General features: G+C 40.3%; 1 protein-coding gene, 2 long non-coding RNA genes and 1 other non-coding gene across 7 annotated transcripts in view; 2 read left to right on the top strand and 2 right to left on the bottom strand.

Moving 5' to 3' along the window:
• The window catches only part of LOC105474038 (protein phosphatase, Mg2+/Mn2+ dependent 1H), a 366,109-nt gene that overhangs the window by 258,324 nt on the left and 80,384 nt on the right, over positions 1-27,401 (bottom strand). For all 4 annotated transcript variants that reach the window (XM_071071519.1, XM_011728342.3, XM_011728343.3 and 1 more), the window contains exon 2: positions 6,316-6,481. In XM_071071519.1, the coding sequence (XP_070927620.1) occupies positions 6,316-6,481 (166 nt within the window). The remainder of the gene's footprint in view (positions 1-6,315; positions 6,482-27,401) is intronic.
• On the top strand, positions 6,461-15,145 carry LOC105474037 (uncharacterized). Its single transcript, XR_011609072.1, has 4 exons — positions 6,461-6,545; positions 7,229-7,426; positions 9,957-10,069; positions 14,256-15,145. It is a non-coding gene; the product is annotated as an uncharacterized lncRNA (long non-coding RNA).
• Positions 15,201-26,621, top strand: LOC139356724 (uncharacterized). Its single transcript, XR_011609075.1, has 3 exons — positions 15,201-16,176; positions 23,589-23,731; positions 26,517-26,621. It is a non-coding gene; the product is annotated as an uncharacterized lncRNA (long non-coding RNA).
• On the bottom strand, positions 26,514-26,678 carry LOC112425278 (U1 spliceosomal RNA). The gene has a single exon (XR_003016348.2). It is a non-coding gene; the product is annotated as a U1 spliceosomal RNA (small nuclear RNA).

Below are 27,401 nucleotides of genomic sequence, written 5' to 3'. Positions count from 1 at the left end.
AATTACATTACAATCAAAAAAAAAAAAAAAAAAAAAAAAGGGAGCTCAAATAAAGGAAATGACATTCCTTCAGTCAATGCCTCATGGAAGCCAAGAGAGGCAGAAAACAGTTACATTATTTTCTCTACCAAAAAAAAAAAAAAAAAAAAAAACGTTTTTAAGATTTGCTTTAAAATGGGAGGCTGAAAGATTATGTGTATAACAGGATAAAATAATTCTTTATGAATTGGCATTTGGGATGGCTAAGGGTTGCCTTAAAATCTTTACACCAATTCATAATAATCTGTAGTAGAAAAGGCCATCTCACTGGGTGCAGTGGCTCACGTCTGTACTCCCAACACTTCAGGAGCCTGAGGTGAGCAGATACCTGAGGTCAGAAGTTCAAGACCAGCCTGGCCAACATAGCGAAACCCTGTCTCTACTAAAAATACAAAAATTAGCTGGGCATGGTGGTGCTTGCCTGTAATCCCAGCTACTCAGGAGGCTAAGGCAAGAGAAGAGCTTGAACCTGGGAGGCAAAGGTTGCAGTGAGCTGGGATTATGCCATTGCACTCCAGCCTGGGCGACAGAGTGAGACTTCATCTCAAAAAAAGAAAAGGTCATCTCGTTGCTACCCAGCTACCATATGGCCACTCAATATAATAAAGGTCATCAAATATAAAGTCACACTTCTATTGAAATCCTCTGTACATCACTGATGTTTCTAACAAATAAGAAATCCCTATAATAATGTTTTCCATGGTAAATTTCATGTTACTTTATTAAAAATTTTAGGTTTTCTTTAATCTCCAAGGAAGGTGAGGTATATTATACATGAAATAAGTCTTTTGAAAACATATATTTTGACTTTACTAAATTTACAGGGGACAAAAGAGGTCAAGAAAGGAGGGAGAAATAAACCATATGTATTCCAGAGGGACTCCATGCCTCTTCGGTTTGCCAGCCTTCATGCCTGTCAACTCTGTTTGCAGATATTATTTATCCTGTTGTTCCATTTTTTGCTTATAACATTATATGTCCACTTTTCCCATCCTTATCTTTCTTATCACTTTGTGGCCCACGCCATAAATACCTTCCCTCTTCATAGTACCCCTCTCTTCTTGGAGCTTCTAGAACCCCACTGTGATCATGTTTCTATTACACACTTTTATACCTTCTGTGTCACCTAAGCCACTTCTATGGCTTCAACTATAATTTTCAATCTTGTAACTCCTTAAATCTAAGCCTCCCTAGGCTTGTGCATGAGCTCCAAACCCTTATTTCTAATTTCCTACAAAACATTTTCACCTGGAAAGGTAGAATCAGAATCAGTACACTCAAAACTCAGGTCATCATCTCTGCCCATCCCCTTACCATGCAATGGTCCACTTTTCAATGACCAGCACCTAGTGGCTAAGCCTGGTATCTTCATCTTCCCCCTGTTCCAGGCAGTTGGTCATCTGATCACCTCAACTGTATATCTCACTTAATCTCTTCTGAGCCTGTCCCTTGCACTGATCAGTGCCTTATTTTAAGCTGTTATCATCTCTCACCCATATTTCTGCATGAGCCTCCTAACTAGCCTCCCAGCCTCTAGGTTTGGACTCCTGGCCTTCCCAAGTCAGCCTTCCCACTGCCATCACTGTCTTGAGTCATCTTGCCCTTGTCCAAAATAATTTGGTAAAAATCCCAGCTTATTATGGTATATGATGACCCTTGTGATGCCCGCTTACTCTTCCTGTCTTGCCAACCCTCCAAGAGACCACATATTTTCCAAAACACTGGAAGACATACGTCATGTGCTCTCAGGCCAATCTGTCTTTGCCTATACATGTTCCTTCTACAAGAAACCCCCGTTTCTCTTGTTTGTTTGCTTCACTCCTATTCACTTTCCAAGATCCCAGGTCAAATGTCACTTTCTCAAAGAAGAGTTTCCTAACCTTACCCATCCCCTTCTCCTTGGTTGTTCCCCAAATCATCATGACCAATCTGAGTCAGATTTTCCTACAACCTGGGCTTTTCGTCTGTCTCTGAAAACTCACTCCATTGTAGTACCACTGCCAATGACTCTCCCCACTTGACTTAGCACTAGGAAGATGGGAACTATGTTGTGTTTTGTCTCCTTATCCCAAATCTCAGCATGCAGATTCAGGGTTCAATATGTTCACTGGGTGAAGGAACAAGAAGGGTGGGTACAATCCGCTTTGTCTCTGCAGATGTTTTCTTGCCGTAAGCCCTGTATGCTCACCATCCTTTCCTAAGTGCTACTATATTTGAGTTTTACCACTAAGGGGATGTCTTCTAGATGGGAAAAATCACTGGCCACTTTCAACTAGTGTGTCCAGGGTCCTCTGCTAGTAAATTACAGAAGTGGAAGCCAAAGTCTTGACAGTGACCTTCAATGTCCTTCCCGACTGGCTCACTCCACTCCTATGACTTTTCTGACAACATTTCCTGAAATCCAGGCTTTACAATATTTCTGCTCCAGCCACACAGACCTCCTTCCTAAACCTTGAGAACATAGGGCCGGCTCCCGCCTTGGGGTCTTTCAATTGTCCAGAATGATAAATGTTCTTCCTTCAAATAGCTGCAATTTCAGATCTTTGCCCAAATGTCACCTTCTCAGTGATGCCTTCTTTACCCCAGCCCCCTCAGACTTCCTATTTTCTGTGTTCCCCACTTCGTTTTGTATCTTCATAGTGTCTATCATCTGACACACTATATTTTGTCTCCCGCTACGAATGGAAGCTCCCTCTAAGTAGGGATTTTGTCTATTTCATTCCCTGCCAAATCTCCAGCATCCAGTTCTCAGTACACAGCAGTTGCTCAGTGATTTATCTTCCACACTAGGTTATGGTTTTCAAGTTTTTAAAAAGCAAAACAAAAGTAACAACAAAACAGACAACCCAATTTTTAAAATGGGCAAAGGACTTGAATAGACATTTCTCTGAAGAACGTATACAAAGGCCAATACACAATGAAAAAATGCTCAACATCACTAATCATCAGGGAAATGCAAACCAAAACTGCAGTGAAATACCACCTCACACCCATTAGAATGATTACAATTAAAAAAAAAAAAAACAACAGAAAACAAGTGCTGGTGAACACATGGAGAAATAGGAACCCTTCTCCATTGTTGGTAGGAATGTAAAATGGAGCAGCCACCGTGAAAAACTGTGGTAGTCCCTCAAAAAATTAAACAGAATTATCACATGATTCATCAAATCCTCATCTAGATATACAGCCAAAAGAATTGAAAGCAGGGACTCAAAGAGATATTTGTTCACCTATGTTCACGACAGCATTATTCAGAATAGCTGAAAGGTAAAAAATTCTGGTTCACCTTACAACATGGGTAAAACCTTGAGAACATTATGCTAAGTGAAATAAGCCAGGTACAAAAGGACAAATATTGTATGATTCTACTTATGTGAGGTACCTGCAGTGGTCAACTCACAAAGACAGGAAATAGACTGGTGGGCACCAAGGGAGGAAAGAATGGAGAGTTAAGTGTTTAATGAATACTGAGTTTCAGTTTGAGAACCTGAAAAAGTTCTGGAGATGATGATGGTGATGGATGTACAAACATGTGAATATACATAATGCCACTGAACTATATGCCTAAAATTGGTAAATTTTATGTTATGTACATTTTACCAATTAAAAATTTAACAATTTAAAAAAAGAAAAAGCAGCTCAACTTGTCTTAAACTCAGTAAGAAGCCTAATAGGTAAAGCAGATAGAAGTGAAGGGGGCCGCGGTCAGAGCCGGAAATGGAGCACCAGGGTGTCTCTACTCTGCTGGCCCCTTGCTCTTGGAGGATGGACCCCACAAAGATTGGGAACCACCACAGGGGAGGGTTACAGCTCCATCCTAGAGTGCTTATGCACTGGTTTCACTGTTCTTAAGGACAAGAAGTTAAAAAGTCACCCCGGCTCCATTTCTAGAAGGAACTTAGTAAAAAGGAAAAATACCATCACCAACTGGCCTTGGGCCAAACGTCAACACTGACTGATTTTTATAGAGATCACTTTATATCCCAGGGACAGGGGGAAAATATCAGCAGAAAGAGCAACACTAAGTCACTGGTGCCCATATTGAATGATCATGAACACCTTCCTTACACTTTCCGAGCCCTTTCCCATAATAACAATCCTCAAAACAATCCTGTCAAGCAGATATGAAAGGAATTATGTAATCTCCAATTCACAAGTGAAGAAACATAGAAAGTTCAGTCATAGAGAATAACCGAAGTGGGACTGACCTCAGGATAATCACTGACGCTTATTACAGATTTATTAAGACATTAAGACACTTGCTCAACATTTTTCATGGACTACTGCAGTTCACATTTCCAATCAGCCTCCTTCTACCATTTGGTAGTTACTGCTGTTATTCCTTTTTATTTTATGTATTTATTTAATTTTTTTGAGACGGAGTCTCGCTCTGTTGCCCAGGGTGGAGTGCAGTGGTGCGATCTCGCCTCACTGCAAGCTCCACCTTCCGGGTTCACGCCATTCTCCCACCTCAGCCTCCTGAGTAGCTGGGACTACAGGCGCCCGCCACCACGCCCGGCTAGTTTTTTGTATTTTTAGTAGAGACGGGGTTTCACCGTGTTAGCCAGGATGGTCTCGATCTCCTGACCTCGTGATCTGCCCACCTTGTTCTCCCAAAGTGCTGGGATTACAGGCGTGAGCCACCGCGCCCGGCCTGTTATTCCTTTTTAGCGTAGACAAAACTGAGGCTCAAAGAATAACCATCCCAAAATTAAGTAGCTAAAGTGGTAGACTGCACAGTCACCTCACTCCAGGGCCTGTGCACTTAACCATCACCATTCTATACTGCCCATCTGGCTCTTCAGCTCTGGTTTGGAAAAGACCTTCCTTCAACCTAGAAAATATGTACAGTTGATAAATCCCCATAAATCAACTTTAAATTAAACTAGTACTAACAAAATAAATCAATACTTATTATTCCCTAAGCATAGATGTAATGAGACACTATTACTTTCTTTTTTTTTTTGAGACAAAGTCTCCCTCTGTCGCCCAGGCTGGAGTGCAGTGGCCCGATATTGGCTCACTGCAAGCTCCGCCTCCTGGGTTCACGCCATTCTTCCACCTCAGCCTCCAGAGTAGCTGGGACTACAGGCACCCGCCACCACACCTGGCTAATTTTTTGTAGTTTTAGTAGAGAAGGGGTTTCACCGTGTTAGCCAGGGTGGTCTCAATCTCCTGACCTCATGATCCGCCTGCCTCGGCCTCCCACAGTACTGGGATTACAGGCGTGAGCCACCACGCCCAGCTGCAATGAGATACTATTTCTAAAACTAAGAAAAGATTCCTAGATCTTTTAAAATCCTATGAAAATTTTTACAGAAAAATATCCTCAAGACAATCAGAATGAATAGTTATGTTTAGGTCAGTCCATTCTGTGTCTCCTGATTTTCCCAGGAAACATCTCTCTATAAAGCACATCATCTGCTGACAGAGTGTCGATGACTCCCCGTCCTTTGCTGAGAGCTTCTTCAGAGCTTTCTGAGGATATGTCTGCTTTATTCTCCAGAAACTGGAGACAGGAGAAATATTTTGTGGTTTTTCAACATTGTTCAGTCTGCAAGGCCACCCCAAGGGCTGCAAGAGTTTTGGGTCAATTGAAATAGATATTTATTTGGAAGAACATCAGCCACGGGCTGCAAATGGACAACTATCATGGGCAAGCAAGGAGGAGAAAGGGGCACAGTCATGGCAGGGCTCGAAGCAACAGCCAGAGTTACTTCCATCTCTCATGAGAGGCTTTCGGACTATTTCCTTACAAAGACCTAGAAGTGGCTCCTCTGAAACCATCAAACATTATATTTACATATAAATTTATATATAAATTACATATATTATATCAATATATAAATTTATATATAAATTATATATGTTATATTAATACATAAATTTATATATAAATTATATAATTTATAATATAAATATATAATTATATATAAAATATATAATATATAATTATATTATAAATTATATAATTTATATATATAAATTGTATATACAAATTATATATATAAATTATTACAACAAGAGCTAGATACATATGGTGTGGGTGTTTCATTTACTTTGTGTTAAAAACCTAACCACAAGCTGGTCATACATGTGTCGCCTTCAGCTTGGTATGTGTGATACCGTGACCACAGGCCCGCCACCCCACTAACTCTGGGGACACTGCTTTCTCACTTGCATTCCAGACTTAGGTGAAGTCCTAATGTCTTCCATCGGGACCAAAGTGTGTGCCATTCCTCTCACCTGAAAATCAAGGATCAAGAAGGGGCTTACCGAGTTCTCCTTCAGCTGCAGCCCTTCCCCATTGGGAAGGGAGGACCGTCTCTTGGATGAGTTCCTGTTTGGGGTTGAGGTCATAGCCCCTGCCTTCTTCTTCACAGTGAGCACCTCACAGCTGGCTTGGTCTTCATTGTGTGTGCTCTTCCCGGCATTGATAACCCTGGAGAAGAAGCCGGAAAAGCTGGTCAGACAGATAAAGCTGAGGGCACAGTCCCTTGTGAAGGGTAAGCCAAGACAGTCTCTACAACTGGCCCAGAACTACAGCCCTGCTTAATGCAAAGAACATTATGGTCTTAGTATTTTATGTTCCCAAAGAAATGAAAAATTTTAAATGGCATTATGTTAGCACTCATTAAAATATTTACTAAAGAAGTTGTTTTGAGACCTGTTCACCGGCAGGTGTCTGATAGATGTGATCAACTACACTAATCCATTTTAGTCAAAACACATGAGGCAATCACTCTTTCAGGGTAAGGAGCCCAAATGTTTTGGCAATTACAATGAAGACAGATAATCTGGCTCAGGGAATTCTGTTTCACTTCTCCAGGTGATAAACAGCAAAACCACCATCAATCTTATCAAGGTACATGGCAGTAATTTACAGCATGTCGTAAAAATCCAAGAGAACAGAGAACCATATTTCACTACTGCCATACCCATTTTTGTTTTACACAAAGGCAAGCAAAGGAATCAAAGGTTTACTCTTTTAAAACTATTTTTAACTCTTTGTCTTTTTTCATGTAGAATAATACTCATCACACTGGGCTACAGGCACTCTGATTTGGACACCAACACACATAGTAATAAGGCACGTTGACACTGCTTTGCTCGAATTACCAAATGTTTTAGGCATAGAAACGCTTCAGGAAAACATGCTGCATCATTCATGCACCTTTTTCTCTATCAGGTGACTATAGACTCAATTCTTGGGTTTCCGCACCGCTTTCTTCTTAAGTAATTAAGCAGCAGCTACAACAGATTTCCTTAAAGACTGCTCCTTGATCTGCCACAAGCTTCAACAGTGTCACAGTCCTGACAGAGTGCGTGTGGAGTTTATGGAACTCAGTAGCAAGGAAAGAAAAGGTGTTTGTTTCTTCTTTTTAAGGTAAGCTAAATAAAAATTCACTCTATAAGTGTGGTGTGTACACTGCTCTATTAATTGAGTTGCACAGCCTCCTAACAGTTAAAATCATTATTTTCAAATGACTTTTTAAAAACCTTTTAATTCTACAATAATTATAGGCTCAGAGTAAATTGCAAAAATGTAGAGTCCCATGTATCTTTTGACAAATTCCCCAAACGGTAACATCTTATATAAAACAGTGCAATATCAAAACTGAGAAAATGACATTGATACAATACTCTCTCCCAGACTCCTGACCTTATTCAAATTTCAACAGTTCTTACATCAAATAGCTTTTAAAAACGGTATCGATTTCCATAAGCCAACACACACATGCCACAACCAAACAGGAAATGGAAAGCAAATTGAGATTTGAGTGCCACAAGATCTAAGCGAGCGTGTTTCAAGCACGCTTCTGCCAAACTCTGGAACTCTATGGAGGTGTTTCAGACATTTTAACATTTTCTTTGTTTTTAAAATGTATACACATTTTTAAAAAATGCAATAATTTAAAAGTTCATTCCCATCTGTACATGTGATCAAATAAATGCAAGTTGACATTTTCTGGGCGGCTTTAGCATATTAAGCCATCTATCTTTTCAATTGACCATATCATTGATTGGAAGGAGAATTATTTTTTTTAATTACTATTTGCAATTACTCATCCGAAAGTTCTAACAAAAAGATCTTATCGGTCATCTATTTCCTCAATTGCAAATTTCTGTATTAATCAAAATTGATTCACTGGTCCTATCAGGTTTACTATGAATTTCAACTTAATAATATTTTTATAAACAAAAGCCTATGTTTACTCATTTCACATATTACAGTATTTCCCGAGATTTGTCTTTAAGTAGACTGTTGCTTACAAAGTTTGACAATTGTCCTGGGGCTTGTGTAAGGAGGTGGGAATCCTTGCTGATCTGAGGTCAAATTGGACTCGGGTGCTTATCATACACTCTCACGGGCTGAGCAGTGGGGAAAGGGAGGATTCAATGTCTATTTTCTTGCCCCACCTTCACTGTCTCTCCTCTAAGGAAAGACATTTTCATATGGCTTAAGGATAAAATGTAAATATTTAAGGACACAATGAGGCTACCTGTGTGATGGTGATTAATTCTACCTTTACTGCCTGAGCTAAGTAACTTAACCCAAGCCCCACAGCCAGGAAGTGGCACAGATGGTGTTCAGAATGAGCCTATCTTGACCCCTAACCCAACCTCTTCCTATTGTGCCCTGGGGACATCAGTCTGTGATAGGCTGAGCTGGACTGTGGGGAAGCATAGAGTAAACAAATCAGGCAAGGTCTGGTCCAGGCCTGAGAGGAAGGGGAATTCTTTCCCAGCATCTCTGGCTATTGGAGGAGTCTGGGAAAAAGGCCCAGGAAAGAGGAAAGAACAGGTGGCTCAGATCTGCCTGTCCCTAGAGAAGCTAATGCTATCCAGGCTAAGTCACTAGGGGGCCTGCTGCTGAAGCTCATAGTACAGAACATACATTCATCTGGAACATCCCTTTTACATCTCTCCTCAGAGAACCAAACCAGGCAGAGGAAGGAGGTCCGAAATACCACCTGCCTCCTCTCAGTCACTGGTGGTGACTTCCCAAGCAACATGCATGTTTGGGGTGGATTGTTTACTGGGTGATGTCATACCACCGTGGTGTCCCAAATGAGCACCTTCCCTGGGGAAAGCTCAAGTGGAGGTTCAGCTGGGAAAACTTGTTCATGACAACCATCCCTCCATACTGTCGTCCATATAAGATCCTGGCTGCTATTTCCAGAACTTGGCATCACTCTGACCACTGGCACCTAATCTTGGGCTGTAGAAAGGTGTTTTTTCCTTTTGGTTCTGTTTTTTGAACCAAAAAAGCATTGCTGATCTCCAATAGCTACATGCCAGGCTGACTCATCCACCACTGCCGTTTCCAGCAGACAACAAAGCTACTATAATTACATAAATCACGAATTCCTGTCCTCTTAACGTGCTTCGTCTCTCATCTTTCTCTCAGTGGTGACTAAACTCCAAAGTTGACCTAACTTCAGCAAAAGGTCTTAGAAACTTCATTGCATGCATATGAGAAATCAGTGACCTGGAAGACTGTGAATGGCGCAAGGTCACACAGCTAAATGTGAACACACTTTTGAGTTCTGAGAGCTTTCTGCATCAGCTCTCGGGTTTTATTTTCCTATTGTGCATCTATTCTTGTTGGTGCTTGGTTCAGAGGTCTGTCCTGCAATGACTTAAACCCAGAGAACTGTGAAAGAACAATTACTGGTGCCCTTACTTTGCCATTTCATGTTGAACGTAGCTTATGAATAGCACTAGTGAAGTATCAGTCAGAAATGTCAATCTAATGGGAAGATGGCAGTCCCAGCTCTGTAAGCCTGTTTTGTCAGAAACCTGATTACCATTCAGATGATAAAATACTAATTTAAATATTAAATTTTATTTTTTTAATTTATTTTTATTTATTTATTTATTTATTTATTTATTTACTATTATTATACTTTAAGTTCTAGGGTACATGTGCATAACATGCAGGTTTGTTACATATGTATACTTGTGCCATGTTGCTGTGCTGCACCCATCAACTCGTCAGCACCCATCAACTCGTCATTTACATCAGGTATAACTCCCAATGCAATCCCTCCCCCCTCCCCCCTCCCCATGATAGGCCCCGGTGTGTGATGTCCCCCTTCCTGAGTCCAAGTGATCTCATTGTTCAGTTCCCACCTATGAGTGAGAACATGCGGTGTTTGGTTTTCTGTTCTTGTGATAGTTTGCTAAGAATGATGGTTTCCAGCTGCATCCATGTCCCTACAAAGGACACAAACTCATCCTTTTTTATGGCTGCATAGTATTCCATAGTGTATATGTGCCACATTTTCTTAATCCAGTCTGTCACTGATGGACATTTGGGTTGATTCCAAGTCTTTGCTATTGTGAATAGTGCTGCAATAAACATACGTGTGCATGTGTCTTTATAGCAGCATGATTTATAATCCTTTGGGTATATCCCCAGTAATGGGATGGCTGGGTCATATGGTACATCTAGTTCTAGATCCTTGAGGAATCGCCATACTGTTTTCCATAATGGTTGAACTAGTTTACAATCCCACCAACAGTGTAAAAGTGTTCCTATTTCTCCACATCCTCTCCAGCACCTGTTGTTTCCTGACTTTTTAATGATCGCCATTCTAACTGGTGTGAGATGGTATCTCATTGTGGTTTTGATTTGCATTTCTCTGATGGCCAGTGATGATGAGCATTTTTTCATGTGTCTGTTGGCTGTATGAATGTCTTCTTTTGAGAAATGTCTGTTCATATCCTTTGCCCACTTTTTGATGGGGTTGTTTGGAGGCATCACGCTACCTGACTTCAAACTATACTACAAGGCTACAGTAACCAAAACAGCATGGTACTGGTACCAAAACAGAGATATAGACCAATGGAACAGAACAGAGTCCTCAGAAATAATACCACACATCTACAGCCATCTGATCTTTGACAAACCTGAGAGAAACAAGAAATGGGGAAAGGATTCCCTATTTAATAAATGGTGCTGGGAAAATTGGCTAGCCATAAGTAGAAAGCTGAAACTGGATCCTTTCCTTACTCCTTATACGAAAATTAATTCAAGATGGATTAGAGACTTAAATGTTAGACCTAATACCATAAAAACCCTAGAGGAAAACCTAGGTAGTACCATTCAGGACATAGGCATGGGCAAAGACTTCATGTCTAAAACACCAAAAGCAATGGCAGCAAAAGCCAAAATTGACAAATGGGATCTCATTAAACTAAAGAGCTTCTGTACAGCAAAAGAAACTACCATCAGAGTGAACAGGCAACCTACAAAATGGGAGAAAATTTTTGCAATCTACTCATCTGACAAAGGGCTAATATCCAGAACCTACAAAGAACTCAAACAAATTTACAAGAAAAAAACAAACAACCCCATCAAAAAGTGGGCAAAGGATATGAACAGACATTTCTCAAAAGACATTCATACAGCCAACAGACACATGAAAAAATGCTCATCATCACTGGCCATCAGAGAAATGCAAATCAAAACCACAATGAGATACCAAATATTAAATTTTAAATATCAATTTAAAGTCAGTTTTTTTGTTGTTCAAAAAAACAAAAAACAAACAAACAAAACCCCACGACTCTTATTCCCTATTTTATATTAGTTCAACTTTCCTACTTCACACAGCTTTAGTAGAAAGGCCTAATTCTTCTCAATCTCATTTGGCTCTAACAAGTTTGACCAGTATCAACTTAAATATTTTATTTTGCACTTCAAAGGTAAATGCTTTGTTTACTAAATGTAAACAAAATCTTTAATTTTATAAAAAGTAATTGAGAAAAACTTTGTTTCTCAAGCTGAGGAGCACCATGCTGTTAACAGATTCAACAGTTTCCTTAAAGGCAAGCAGGTGGACCGGGGCACCACTCCCTTGCTGTGTGCTCCGGCACAAAGTCTGTGCCACCTTGAGGTCAACAGGAAAGACGACTATACTATCTACATTGTTGGCCTAAACAATACTTGCCCATGATGCTCATTTTGAAGGCTTTAAAAAAATGCTGGTGGACCATGAATCATCATACCTTCGGTCACATTATTTTCCAGTTTACAAAGAGGGAAAGTATTTTTCTGGAAATTAAACTGGAGGTAATAAGTCATGGTGGTTCTTAACAAAAACTATCTCCCTAGAATACAGCACAAAGCAGGTACCCAACACATGTTTACTGAATGAATGAATCCGACAGAAATCAACTCTGCTACTTCCTAGATGTGGATAACAGTATCTCATATTTGTTGAGAACTATGTATGAGCCAGAGACTGCTGTTAGTATTTTGTAGAAAGTAATTAGCTCATTTCATCCCCTTGTCAACTCTATAAGGTATCTGCCACTGTTACTCCCTTTTTAAACGAAGTTACAGCTAGTGACTGGCAGAGTAGTTTGGTCAAGTTACTTAACTTTTGCAAATCTCACTTCCTTAGCTGTACTTCATGGATTAAATTCTATGAGTTACTAAGATTTTGTGTGTGTGTGTGCGTGTGTGTGTGTGTGATCACAATTAAAGACGTGGTTAATTTTGAAGTTAGGTTTAAATTCAAGTAGGAAAAATGTTATAAGTTGAAAGGGGAAGCAGAGCTACTGTCTCCTCAATATGGAAATTTTATACCCAGTTTATTCAATTCTTAGAACAACAACAAGACACATCTGCTCTGGGAGAGACACGTGGCAAAGTTAAATTTATTTAGGTACTGCTTTAACTTACCAGCCTACCTTCAATTGAACCAAAACCCCTAAAATTTTTCCCTTTGTGAAAATAGGTAAACACAGACCTTTACAAACTTGAAAGTAAAAAATCCTGTATGTGTATCAGATACACTTTGAAATTATAACCTAAATCTCAGGCATGAACATGCACTGAGATCGTAACAATAGCAGAATCTACTTAAAAAGAGCAAACAATTCATTCTGTGTTACCATGACACACTTGGAAAACTCATTTTTCTTCTATTTGTGAAATACTCTAGTCAATTTATTTTGTAATCATCACCACCTCAATTTCAGCAGAAAAGTCTTGCTTTTACATGCGACTGTTATAAACCTGACTTCAAGGACACTCATCTGATGACATGACACTTAGAAAGCATCCCTATCACTAAACACAGACAAAGTAAGTACCTCAAGTATTCGCATGTAGTGAGTCCTGTCACAAAGGCCACTGGCCCCATAACTGTTTTCAACAGATTTACAGAAGATAGCCAACCAACAAAGGACAGATTAGACATTTTTTGAAGGTTTCCCATGCGGCACGTATGGTGCTAAATACTTCACAGGTGGCAAAGTCATTCAACACCGACCCCCTGTCTCTCCCCACCATGAGTCACTCAGCACAGTGCAGAAGGCAGACACAGGGACTATGGTCGGAGAGACCTAATTCAAACTTGGTCTCTGTTAATTACTAGTTCTAGCTATGTGTTCTTGGGCAAGGTACATTTTTCCCCTAAAATAAGAATAGTCACTTCCCATCAGAAAAGAGTTGTGAGAATTAAATGCTCTAGCGTGAAAAATATTTGATGAGTGCCTGGTATATAGTAAGCACTCAAAATATGTTATTTAATAATAATACACCAAATGCAAAGCTAGCTGCCTCTTCTATCAGGACCCAGGGATGTTATCCAGCCATGTGAGTTAGAGGAGAATCTCCTCCTTCCTCCCCCTTTCCATCAGCATCCCTCTGCCTCCCTCAGGAACACATGGCCAGACATCCAGAGCCTACGGGGACAAGGAATGAGACTTCCCAGAACAGGGACCTCCTCTGAGTCCTCTTCTCAAGCCACGTGCTCTGTACACAGGCGAGTACCCACATGATTCTGAACACGCTGCTTCCAGATTCCCGCCCAGGTCTGCCCACGCATATCAGCTCTGGGCCCCCAGGCTCCTGGACTCAGAAGCACAGGTCTCAGGACCACAGAAAAAGGCCAAGTAGAGAGTCCTGTTTTGTGGTTATTGTCTTGCTTTGCTTTCAAAGAAATATCAAGGCCTTGACAGTTTAGGCTAAAAAGTTTACATTAAGTGTTCATACTGGTTAGCACACAGTATTGACAAATGTTTAAGGAGAGGTGTCTCATGATGGCCCTCAGGTGAAGTGAGATATATATATATATATAACTAGGAGGTAGACAGTAAAATACAGTGTGTATGTGTGTGTGTGTGTGTGGAGGGGAGGATGAATAACTTACGGAAGACCAAATAAAGCTATCAATTATGAAAATTCTCTTTTCCAGGTTACCTCTTGGGCAACATCTCACTCATGTGGTCCTCTCAAGTGGTTACTGGCCACGCAGATGGGCTGGAAAATAAGGACAACTTAATTCCTAGCTGCAGTAATAACCTCTCATTCTTGGGGTACTGAGAAACCACAGCTCTGACCAAGAACCTAAGCATTTGATAACAGCCATCAGCAAATCCAGCTGGATGGCCAGTCAGAACATCCATCAAGAATAACAACTTCTCCCAGAGGGTTTCACCTGGCCCAGGTGGCAGGGGGACAGGAGATCATCTCAGCCTGTTCACAATCCGTGCCCAGGGAGGAGAAAGGATGGTATAAAATGAATTTGCTGTGATGTTTGGCTTTCACATTTTTGAAGGTGGCTAAGTAACATCTCATGACTTGTGTGGTAGCGTGGCCGGGCAGTCTAAGTGCCATCTTGTGGAGGAAGCCGCATGTAAAGGCAGAATAAACACAGGCTAGGAAGAGGTCCTTCTGTCTTAGACCTTCTGGCTCCCAGGCTCTGTCTGTGGCTAAGAGCAGTGACCAATGAGGGGTTGCAAACTGGGGTCTCAAGAGCCACTTTCAGCCCCCAGTCAGGTTGGTATTTTAAAATTTTTGTCCACAAAGTGTTCATTAAAACATAAATTAGTTGCCAATGTTTTAAAATTGGGATATTTACATTAAAATCTTACTTTTCCAATTTCTTTCGAAAATTAATACATCCAGCTACAGATGTCACATTCTTGAGTGACTATAATCAGCTGGACCTGAGGAGAGGCTGCCCCCTCCACGACATAGGACATGTCCTTGCTAGTTTACCCCAGATCTTACTCTGTCCACTTTTGTCATTGAAGTGACCAGCCTGGCCTCATGGGCATTTGAATCTGTAACCTTGCAATTAGATCTCTGTGACTTTATGAGTAAATAAATTAAAAAAAAGATACATAGTATATGTTGATTAAAATAATTTTAAAAATATTTATTGTATAATAATAGGGATAAGTCAAGATGGCAAGGAGATGGTCTCTACTCTCAAAAAGCCTATAGTCATTTATGTTAGTTTTAGTCCTTCTGGGTTTCTGACACAAAATACCACTCATGATTGTAATCCCAGCACTTTGGGAGGCCAAAGCAGGAGGATCATTTGAGGCCAGGAGTTTGAGACCAGTCTGGTCAACATGGTGAGATCCTGTTTCTACAAAAAAAAAACAAACACACTCAATGTGGTGGCATGTGCCTGTAGTCCCAGCTACTTGAGGGGCTGAGGCGAAAGGATTGCTTGAGCCCAGGAGAAATTGGAGGCTGCAGTGAACTATGATTGTACCACTGTACTCTAGTCTGGATGACAGAATGAGACCCTGTCTCTCTCTCTCTCTCTCTCTTTCTCTCTCTCTCTCCCTCTCTCTCTATATATAGACACATACACACACACAATAAACTGGGTGGGTTATAAATTTCTCACAGTTTTGGAGGCTGAGAAATCCAAGTTCAAGATATCAGCAAGTTTTTGTGTCTGGTGAGGACCCCCTTTCTGGTTCATAGGTGGTTGTGTTCTCACTGTGACCTCACATGGCAGAAGAGACAAGGCAGCTCTCTGAGGCCTCTTTTCTAAAAGCACTAATTCCATTTGTGAGGGCTCCATCCTCATGACATAATCAATTTAAAAAGGCCCCACCTCCAAAAACCATCACACTGGGGGTGAGGATTTCAACATATGCATTGGGGATGGGGGATGCAAACATTTAGTCCATTGGTCCTTCTCACAAAAACTACAATTTGCTTGAATTGATGCCATACTCAAGGCCTATGTCGCACGGGATCTGAGAACACAGAGGAGACAAGTCAACAAAAGAAGAGTCGGGGAAAGTATCACAGATGAAGAGGCATCTGAACTCAGTGTTATGGAATGAAGGAAATCAACACTCAGAGAAAAGGTAAGGAAAGGCTCTCCTAGCAGAGAAACAGCCTGTGAAAACAGAAGGTGTTATGAAGTTTATAAAGAGGTGTAGGGTGTGACCTAACTAAGTATTGGCTTGGTGAGGGAGCTACATCAGAACTAGACCACAAAATTCTATAGGAGCTTTATTCTATTCAGCTTATAACCAATGGAAGAAATCTAAGATTGTTTAAACTAGGGACTGATGTGATCAGTTACTCTAGAAAAATAACACTTGTGGCTTAGTAGAAGATGGGCTCTAGAAGACAAATGACAAAGGAAGAACTCAGGGTCTCTTACAATAGTCCTAGTGACAAAGAGGTTGTGAACCAAACAATGGCTCTCAGTGGACGGGAAGAGAGGAGGCGAATGAACCGAGAAGTCCCATAATACCTGTTGGACATGGGTTATGGAGAAGAGAGAAAAGAGGATGAATCCCATGAATTTCCAAAATGGCAGAATGAGGTGCCACTGATAAATGAAGGGAGGTGAGAAGGTGAAACAAGTCTTGGTGGTGGGGAGTTCTGAGGGGTGAGATAATGCAACTGGTTTTAGGTCAATGAACAGAGAGTTCAAGGTACCAGAAATTTCAAAGTCAGTAGCTGCCAAGTTCAACTTAAACAGTGACTGGCAAACTATCGCCCATGGGCCAAAGCTGGACACTGTTTTTACACAGCCTGCAAGTTAAGAATGATTTTTATATTTTAAGTAGTTGGGAGGAAAAAAAAGAATATTTCATGTCAACATTACATAAAATTCAAATTTCAGTGTCCATAAAGTTTTGCTGGAACACAGCCACATTCATTCATTTACATATTGTCTCTTGTGGTTTTCATACTATAATGGCAGAGTTATTAGTAGTTGCAACAGGGACTATCTGGCTCACAAAACCTAAATTATTTACTATTTGGATGTTTACAGAAAATGTGTGCTGACCCTTGAACTTATTAGGTTGAATTATCTGAAATTGTTTTTGCAGATCAAAAACAGTTGAATGCTGACGATTTCACGTGGTTACACGTAATACATAGGTGAAGCAAAAGAGAGAGATACAGGGTAGGGGTAGAACTTAACATGCATTTTGGCATTATTAGTAACATTAGCTGTGGATACACTTTGCTCTACCATTTGGAGGCCATCAGTAACTTCTATCCCCCTCACCAATATGATTAAATGAGAATGAAAAAACAAACATAAAGATCAAAAGATAAAATGTTGCCTCATAGATTTCCCCACAAAAATATCAGCGTTTTCTTCTTCACAGTGGTTGTTTAGAAATGAACATTTAACATAGTAAAAAGGAAAATTGGAAAGTCATCTTTGTGTATTTCCTTTCAGTAATCCTCTGGGTCCCCTTGGCAAAACCATTAACACCACCAATGTCCAACTTCCTTATTTAAATAAGGAAGTCTGTGCTCTGTCAGATGCTGGAACAATTCCCGTACAAGTGCTGCTCTGTTGGAGCCAAGTGAAATCAAAATAAAGGCCAATCCAAATAGGATTGAAGTGTTGAAGTTTTGCATAAAATAAAGCAGAAAAATGCTTTTTGCAGGTTTAGAACAATATCATTTGTATATAGCTATTTGCATCTCTTGGTGATTAAGGAAAAAAAAGCAAAGTACTGCTTTTCTAAAGATCAGATTTTGTTTTATTTACCAGCTATATCATCAGTACTATCAGCAATGTGAGAAATTTTTTTAAACAAAAAATTTTTTTGAAAGTCAGTTTCAAATGTGTAATTTAAACAAAAAAAATTTTTTTTTGAAAGTCAGTTTCAAATGTGTAATTTAAAAACCCAAACTTTAAAAAGCCTGAAACTAATAAAATATGAAACCAAAAGACAGAAGTATTCTAATCTCAACAACTTCAGATAAAACATATACATTTTTAATTGACAGATCCTCAAAAATCCCAGACACCACCTAGGCTTTCTCCTTATTGCTGGATAAAGAAAGTATTGGACTATCTAGGCCTCTGGTATTTTCCTTTTAAACCTTAAAGTAACACAAGAGAAATAAAGTTATACAGAAGGGGACTGTTATGTAGTAAGGAGGGTTTTAAACCCTAACTTGGGAGTTATCTTTAGAAAGGTGCTATCCACCTTCACATAAGAGGCCACTCCACCTAAACATACAGTAGAGCAGGAAACATGAGAGGGGCAGGTAGACAGGTTTTTTTCTCTGCTAGAAATTCGAGACGAAGTCTCATATAGCTTTTAAGAGCAGAGAGACTCTGGAACCAGACTCCCTAGGTTTGAATCCTGGATCTGCAAGTAGGTAGCTGCACGACTTTTGGCAAGTTATTTCCCTGTGCCTCCGTTTCTCATAAGATGGGGATAATGAACAGTATTTTTCTCATATGGTAGCTGTCTGTTGTAAAAAAAGAAATGTTAAAAGTGTTTCATAGGCTGGGCACGGTGGCTCACGCTTGTAATTTCAGCACTTTGGGAGACTGAGGCAGGTGGATCGCTTGAGGTCAGGAATTTGAGACTAGTCTGACCAACATGGCGAAACCCTGTTTCTATTAAAAATACTAAAATTAACCAGGCATGGCAGTGCGTGCCTGTAGTCCCAGCTACTTGGGAGGCTGAGGCACAAGAATTGCTTGAACCTGGGAGGCGGAGGTTGCAGTGAGACGGCGCCACTGCACTCCAGCCTGGGCAACAGAGAGAGAATCTGTCTCAAAAAAAAACCAAAAAACAAAACAAAAAAAAACCAGAAGTGTTTTATACTTAACAACTTAATGCTTTTAACTGTAAACATGAGAAAGGTGTTGTTTTTATCCTCGTTTTATTGGCCCCATCAATGTCATATGCATGGTGATTTATGTAGGTAAAGGTCCTAGGCGAGACATTCTGATATTTTCTTATAGCAACTGAGGTTTTACATTATATACTGTGCTCACACATATGATAAACTGGCAATTAGTTGCACAACAGACTATAAATAAAACACAGGTAACACAAGAAGGAATTGTGACATGTCACATGGTTTCAGCACTTCCATATATTTTTTTCAAGGCAAGCACAGTATTACTGCAAATGTACATTAAAAGTGATAATTAATTTTCCCCTTGCTATTTCAGTCTTTTTTTTTGAAGTACTTTAAGTGAAAACAATCTGCTTTGAAAAATCTCTACCCTTGTGTTAATTAACCTGCAGAGAACGTTTGTTTCCAGATTAAAGACTGAACAATACATCACGTAGCCCTTTGAAAACCAGTTGTTATCTGATCAAATATTTTTACTTTTGTCCCCAGACCCAGGGCAAAGCTCAGTCAACAATCCAAGTCTCCCTAATTTACAAGGGAAAGAACATGCTAATTTAGCCCTTGAGATCTCAGAATAACCGATCTGAGTTTCATTTTAGGCAAACTGATTTCTCTACCCTAAGAAAGCTAGAAAGTACAATAGGACTTTGCTATGGCCTTTGTCAACCTTAAAGAATGAGATTCAGAAATTATGATTAAGCATCTAGTTTATTCCAGTGCAGGGCAAAGCTTAAGGATAGCCACCTGGGCAGCACACACTCCAAATGGATGGGGTTGGTGTTCCAAAGTGGGGAAGCTAAGGTTTCACTTATATAGGCAGAAACAGTTTTAGCGGGGTTCAGCACTTTCTGTACAAAGCCAGTATGTAACATTACAGTGATTTGCTTAGTATGGATGGCTACATTCCAAGGAAGATTGCTTAACATTCCTGAGAAGGAATAATGTTCTGAGGGGCAAGGGGGGTGTCTTATCTCTGATGCTGCTTCTTCATTGCTAATCATTTACAGGAAAAAGCAGAAATTGCAACTGCATGCTACATGACTCAGGCTACGTAGCCACATTCCTCTCAAGGCTCAGGATAACTTAAAGTTCCAACAGCTTTAAGTCTGGATTATTTAATTTCACATTTGAAGGAGACAAATGCACTGAATGTAAGCTATTTTAAATTAGACACTTAATATCATCCTTAAATAAAAAAGACAAGGTAGACTACCAATATATTTCAATTAGTCAAGGGTAGATGTGTTCCAAAATGTATGTTTATTTCAGTTGTGTTCTTTCTATCTCAAATCACACAGCAGGGAGTAGGCACTCAATAAATGTTACTTGAATGAATAAACAAATGAACTCATTTTGCCATAACACCCCATGGGAGAGAGACTAGAATAATGATGGTGTTTTAAGCCTGCCTACATATTTCTTCAAGCTTACAATATTTGGAGTTTCTCCTCATTTGATTTTTGCATTCAATAGAAAAAAAATTAATTATAAGCACCTCTACTAGGAAATGAGCTTGGGAGTAGGATATGTTAAAGTGACCCCTAAACATTCTCCAGCAAAGAAGTGGCTGATAGATGTCAGAGCCTAGGGTACCTCTTCCTCCAAATTCCACTTCTGGCTTCTGCCTTGTAAGTTCTCACCCTATTAACAGTTACAGCCGACCAAGAAGGCCCTGGAAGGCCAGGATGGCTCTTTCTCAACATCAAACGACTATTGCAAAGGAGCGGAAATTCCAAAGGTCTAAGCAGGACCTGGAAGTAGCAGACAGGCAATTCTCACGCTATCAGTTTGAAGCTACCCAGCCATGCAATGAGTTACCTCAAAAAGTAGGAATTCCCTTCACTAGAAATGTCCAAAAGCTGGCTTGTGACCTCCCAGGGATACTCTGAGGGTCTCTGCATGGAATGAGAATTTCCTAAGGCTTCTTTTCCAACTGTTGAGTCTATACCTCCATCCTCTTCTTGCCTCCATCTGTAGTTAATATAAAATCTATACTTCTTTCAGAGCTAAAATTAATTTACATGGAACATAGCTTTAGAAAAGCGGAGTGGTACTTTCTGCTGAGGTAATTCTCTGACACCTGGTAAACCACATTTGAGGTATGGCAAGTCTCCGTAAAAATGGAAATTTCATTGACTTGGCTTCCTATCCCCAACTGGACCTTTAATACGGGGTGTACAAGGGAACTTCAAGTGCTGCTGTTCCTTGGGGCTGCAAATGTGGCTTGCTGTTCTTCCTCCCCAGGCAACTTTCCCTGGGAGATCCTCTCTATTCCCAAGGCTTCATTTAAGATCCAAACACTAAGCACTGCCGAAATCATATCTACAGTACAGATCTCTGGGGTGCCTGTGCTGGGTTTCCAAATACCTTTAGAATATCTGCATTTGCATGTTGCACACATGCAAGCTGCCCAACCCTATACTCATTTCTCCTTCCTTCTGCCGTCTCCTTCCTGTCTCAAATACGATGCTCCTTGTGGTGTTCTATGTCTTAGGGGACCAAGAATTCCAAGGAGCATCCTTGTCCTCCCAGCTTACTACTCTCTCTACATCTAGCTTCTCAGTTTGTGGGGCTAAGTCATAACTATGACTTACATCCCCAATTCCCTGCCTTGTTCAGGCCCTCGTCACATCCAGCAGGCACCAATATTTAAACCTCCTAACCTGTCGTCTCTTCTTAGTAAATCCTGCACAGCATGGCTGGACTGACCTTTCTCAACTGTGAACGTGGCCGTGTCTCCCCCACACTCAAATATCTCCAAATGGGTTCTGAAGATTTCAGGATAAAATTTAAACTTTTGGGCCAGGCACGGTGGCTCATGCCTGTAATCCCAGCACTTTGGGAGGCCGAGGCAGGCAGATCATCTGAGGTCAGGAGTTCGAGACCAGTCTGACCAACATGGCAAAACCCTGTCTCTACTAAACAAAAATTAACTGGGCATGGTGGCAGGCACCTGTAGTCCCAGCTACTAAGGAGGCTGAGACAGGAGAATCTCTTGAACCCAGGAGGCGGAGGTTGCAGTGAGCCAAGATTGCTCCACTACACTCCAGCCTGGGCAACAGAGCAAGATTCCGCCTCAAAAACAATTTTTTTAAAACTTTTTAGTTTACCACATCAGTGTCTTCCTGATGGGCCCTCTGCATATCCTCAGCTTCCCCCATCTGGTCTCCTCACATCCCCTCATCCTTAGCCATAACAAACAGCGTGTGGTTTACAAAAAGCACCCAGTTGCTACATACCACGATTCCTTCTCACATGCCTTTTCCACCCTCTGCAATGACCTAACCTCCTCTTGTCTGACAAACATCCCTTGTCCTTCAGCATTCAGTTTGTTAAGGCTGTTTTGCACGCACTTTATTGTTCTTTTTTTTTTTTTTTTTGAGACGGAGTCTCACCCTGTGCAGTGGCGCGATCTCAGCTCACTGCAAGCTCTGCCTCCCAGGTTCACGCCATTCTCCTGCCTTAGCCTCCCGGGTAGCTGGGACTACAGGCACCCGCCACCACGCCTGGCTGATTTTTTGTATTTTTAGTAGAGATGGGGTTTCACCGTGTTAGCCAGGATGGTCTTGATCTCCTGACTTCGTGATCCGCCCACCTTGGCCTCCTGAAGTGCTGGAATTACAGGCGTGAGCCACTGCACTGGGCCTATTGTTCTTAAAGACTGCAGTGTAACCAGTAAGTAGCACAGTGCTGTTAGTATGGAAATCACCAGAAACTTGGATTGGTATACTAGCTCTGCCACCGGCTAGTTATGTGTCTTGGGGAGGTTAATGGGCTACTGTGTGGACTAAGAGAATGCATAAATGTAAAGTGCATACACCTGGCAGAGACATATTTTTATCTGCCCAGACTCCCTTTCTCCTAGACATCATCTTCCCTTCCCACCCTCCTCCGTCCCATTCATATGGTTTTTCCATGGCCAGAGTTGACTGTTGGTCTAGGGATGGACACCTGATCTCTGAGTTGAGCCAATTAGGGACCTTCTGTGGAAAATGAAAGAAAGAAAAAGGCAGCAGAAGGCAAGAGGGGGAAGAGAGGGAGAGACAAAGAGGAGAAGAGTATATATTTGTGAGAAGAGTACATATTGGAAATAGAATCTCAACAGAGTCCCTAGTTCTAGGTGTTCCCAAGATCCATTTGTCTTTGGAATATCTGGGTAACCCCATATCCACTAGCAAATTCTCCTTGAATGGCTGTCAATTGCAAGCTAGAGTCTAACAACACCCAACTCGCAATACGCCCTCACTATACTATTATTATTAAACTGTAAGTGCCTTGAAGGTAGCGGTAGAATCTTATTTAATTTTGTATTCTCAGAGATTAGCATAGTGCCTGATATACTGCAGGCAGTCAAATACCTACTAGATGAAAGGTTTATTGACTTCAGGGGAGAAATTATAATTCGGAGTTAAAATTTATATCACAAGCTCAAGGATCTCTACCTAACATCCTGTGCTAAGAGGTAAAAGACAACAAGAAGTAGCAAATTTTTCCCAGTTATGACCAGAGCAAGCCAGTGAGGTAAACATCTGACAGCCACTGGTCAGGCATATTTAATCCTCTGAGTATCTTTGATTTATTATCAATTAAGTAAATCAAGGTTTATTTTAAGGATTCAAAAAAACCTGTTAAACTTACACAGATTACTATTACTGAAGCTTACCAAGAGTAGACACTGAGCTGTTCAGAAATCTAGCAACTGAAAAAAAAACAAATCATCACTCCCATGGCCTGGGATACGGAAGGACTCAGAAATTGTTGGAAATTCCACAGACTCAAAATGAGGTAACTGTTTACCTTCCTTATTGCATTTTAATCTAGAGATTAAAATAGATCTCATTGTTCCAGAATCCTGCCTATGGTAAGAAATGGGTTCTCAATGGCTGAGAATAAATTTTAATAGCGGAACCAGAAGCATAACAGGAAATCAGGAGGAAGAATTTTTCTTCATAAAAAGGACCATGAGGTTAATTTTCATTTCATTACATTTCTAAATTGTGTATACTTTTGTATGCTGGTTGCAACATATCCTTTCTGTGTTGACATGAAGTATAAATTAATCAGTAAATACATAAAATTCTTACATCCTACATTTTCAAAATAGTCCTAACTCATTAATTTATTCCTAAAATAACTAAGGTGCAAAGATTCAAGAATAAGATGACTGATAAATTTGATATATGAATTAACCAAAACCAACACCAAATCATGGTTAGATTCAGGCTTACCTGAAAATTTTATGAAACCACAACCTAATAAAACACAATACTAAATGACTACAAATGCAATCTAGGACACTTTCCATGGCAAGCTATATTTAGAATTCCAGGCTCTGTTGTGTAGAATGGTTCTCAGATTTTCATGTGCCTATGAGTCATCTGGAGGACTTCTTAAAACATCAGTTTTTGGGCCCCACTCTCAGAGATTCAAACTCAGTAGATCTAAGGTAGGATCTGAGAAAAGCTCCCAAGTGGCGGTGATACTTTGGGTTTACTGATGAGGACTGAGTTGCACTGGCCTAGATGAATCATGGTCGCTTTGATTTCAGCAAACACTGGAATTCCCCTGCATCCTCAGCCTCATTCCGCTGAGCTAGAGAATTGTACGTGATATACCCTTAGTTTATAATCCACTGGTGGTGGCTGGAACTACCAGAGTCAGAAGCTCAAGGGACTCCTAGAGATGGAAAGGGGATCCTAGTGAGGCATTGAATTATGGTAATAGGAACATAAACCTGGTGGGGTTGGGGGGCAGTCACTGGGAGTGGGGAAAGGGGGACTGGGGACTAGGATAATGGGGAATCCTAAAAGGTTGAGAAGAAAAATACTGGCAGGTCACTAGCTGCAGGGGAAGGGAGTGGGAATAGTGGTGAATGAGAGACTACCTCACATGGAATTCCTGTTAGGAAATGGTTGGGAATAGAAAAGAGGGTGGGAGAGGGCAGGGGACACACAGGAAGCTTGTTTCCCAAGGTGGAAGTGGCTGCCATACGAAGGGGTACAGGGCATCTGGATTGCTCAGCACATCCAACCTGGAAGGTGAATAACCATCTGGGACAACTCTTTTTATATCAAAGATAATGATACACTATCTAAATTATCAATTACAACACACTTTTACTAGAAAGAAAAAGGATGGAAATAACACTTGTAAATACTTGTGATTTAATTGTATATTGTCTCAGTTGAGCATCCCAACAACAAGATAGATAGGGAAAGTATTATCTGTCCCATTCTATAAAAATTGAATCCAGAAAGCTGACTAACCTGGGGTCAGATAGCTATTGGGTGGTAAAATCAGACTCATATCCCACCAGATTTCAAAATCTATTCACCCACTACCCTATGCAGCAGAGAAAGGAAGCTGAGCAGCTCTCAGATCTAGAAGGAAAACCAAGGGTCCACTGGTATCATACAAGCCAAGTGTGAGGTTTCAAGAGGGAAAGGTGCCAGGTGCTAAGAAAAGTTCAAGTGCCCACTAGATAAGCAAAGAGGTTATCAGTGGCCACTGGTAAGGACTATAAAATTCAAAGTACTAAAATACTCTCCCCTCCCAGAGAAAGAAAAGTTTTAAGGTGATAAAATGCACTAGGTATGAGATGGAGTGCATTCATTTCCAGGGAAGTATTTCACTTGTCTGCTTCCTTTCTATGAATAAGTTAAAAACTCGAAACAGCATCCATGCCTCTACACAAATTTTAGCTCTAATCCAAAGAGGACACAGTTAAACAACTGCTCTAAAATGCTGTCACAAGTTTCTAGAAATTATAAATAGCAATTTACAGAGTAATTAAATAACAATTTTTTACTTTATTTTTATTTTTTTGAGATAGGGTCTCAGTCTGCCACCCAGGCTAGAGTGCAGTGGTGTGATCATGGCTCACTGCAGCCTAAACCTCCCAGGCTCAATTAATCCTCTTCCATCAGCCTCCAAGTAGCTGGGACTACTGATGTGCACCACCACGCCTGGCTAATTTTTTTTGTATACTTTTTGTGGATACAGGGTTTCACTGTGTTGTTCAGGCTGGTCTCAAACTCCTGGGCTCAAGCAATCCACCTGCCTCAGCCTCCCAAAGTGCTGAGACTGCAGGTGTGAGCCACTGTGCCTGGGCAACAATTTTTTAAGTTAGCTCCAAATTCCATGGACATTTCAAAACTTTATATGTTTTTGTAGTTAAAGATTTACTGATAATTTAGTTTTGAACTTTCAAATTATTTTTTAAAAATAATTTTGACTCCTGAAAGTAAAAATTTTTAAAAGCACACCCAATAATTAAAAACTTAACTGCATAGCAATTTGGTAATCTAACAATACAAATTAGTAATCAAAAAATGCAAGTGCCTTTTAAACAACTATAGCACAAAAATCTAAAGAGGAAAAATGTTAAAAAAAAAAAATCCCAAAATGTCCTCAGCAGTTTTACTGTTCGTAGAAATATTGGTATTGACTTTTTGGAAACTATTTATATATGGATATATGAAGATATTTAAAAATATAATATATATTATATAAAATATATATTCCAGTAACATATATATGTAAAATATATATATTTAATTATTTATTTTAGGGGAAAGCATGAAGAATGCAGTCCCCCACTACCACAAATTACGCAGTCGAGTTTCCCACTTTCGGGGAAATCATGGGTCAGCACATCCAGAGTGCAATGGAGGAACCTCACCCTGGGAAAACCACCTTCGTGATCATGTTATCTTCCCTGCCAGGTAAGAATTGGATACAGAATAAATGTTATCTATTAAGAGCTGGCAATAAATATAAATTAAATTGAAGAAAAAGCTAGTAATGTTAAATTTGAATTGGAGATATCAATATGAAGTCAACTGTTGAAATACATGTATTTTTTAATGCTGTCTACTCAAAGGGCCTGGAAACAAGGACAGCCTAGGACTGTCAGCATTCTAAACACCCAGACTTTGGTTTCCAAATACTACTACCCACTGAAAGATACCAGTGTTTCTTGGCAAAATGGCTGGTTCCAGATATAAGACAGTAAAAGTATAAGGTGAGGCAGAGGCAGCTTGTAGGGCCAGAAAGCATAAAAGCATTCAAAGATAATATGGCATTTCAGAAGGACCCAGGAGTATGTTTGAAGGGGTTATAACTGGTTAATTATGAGTTAATTAACATCAAAAGCAAACAAATGTTAAAACAGAGAAAAAAAGTCCCTAAATCTACAGTGGTAGTTAAAAGGAGAAATAAAACTAAATTTCTAGGGCTGGGTGCAGTGGCTCATGCCTGTAATCCCAACACTTTGGGAGGCCAAGATGGGTGGATCACCTGAGGTCAGGAGTTCAAGACAAGCCTGGCCAACATGGGGAAACCCTGTCTCTACTAAAAATACAAAAATTAGCCAGGCGTGGTGGCAGGCACTTGTAATCCCAGTTACTTGGGAGGCTGAGGCAGGAGAATTGCTTGAACCCGGGGGCAAAGGCTC

The sequence above is a fragment of the Macaca nemestrina genome, chromosome 10 (assembly GCF_043159975.1).
Source record: "Macaca nemestrina isolate mMacNem1 chromosome 10, mMacNem.hap1, whole genome shotgun sequence".
Lineage (NCBI taxonomy): Eukaryota > Metazoa > Chordata > Mammalia > Primates > Cercopithecidae > Macaca > Macaca nemestrina.
The sequence above is the reverse complement of the archived record's forward strand: the minus strand, read 5'-3'. Positions and strand labels throughout refer to the sequence as shown.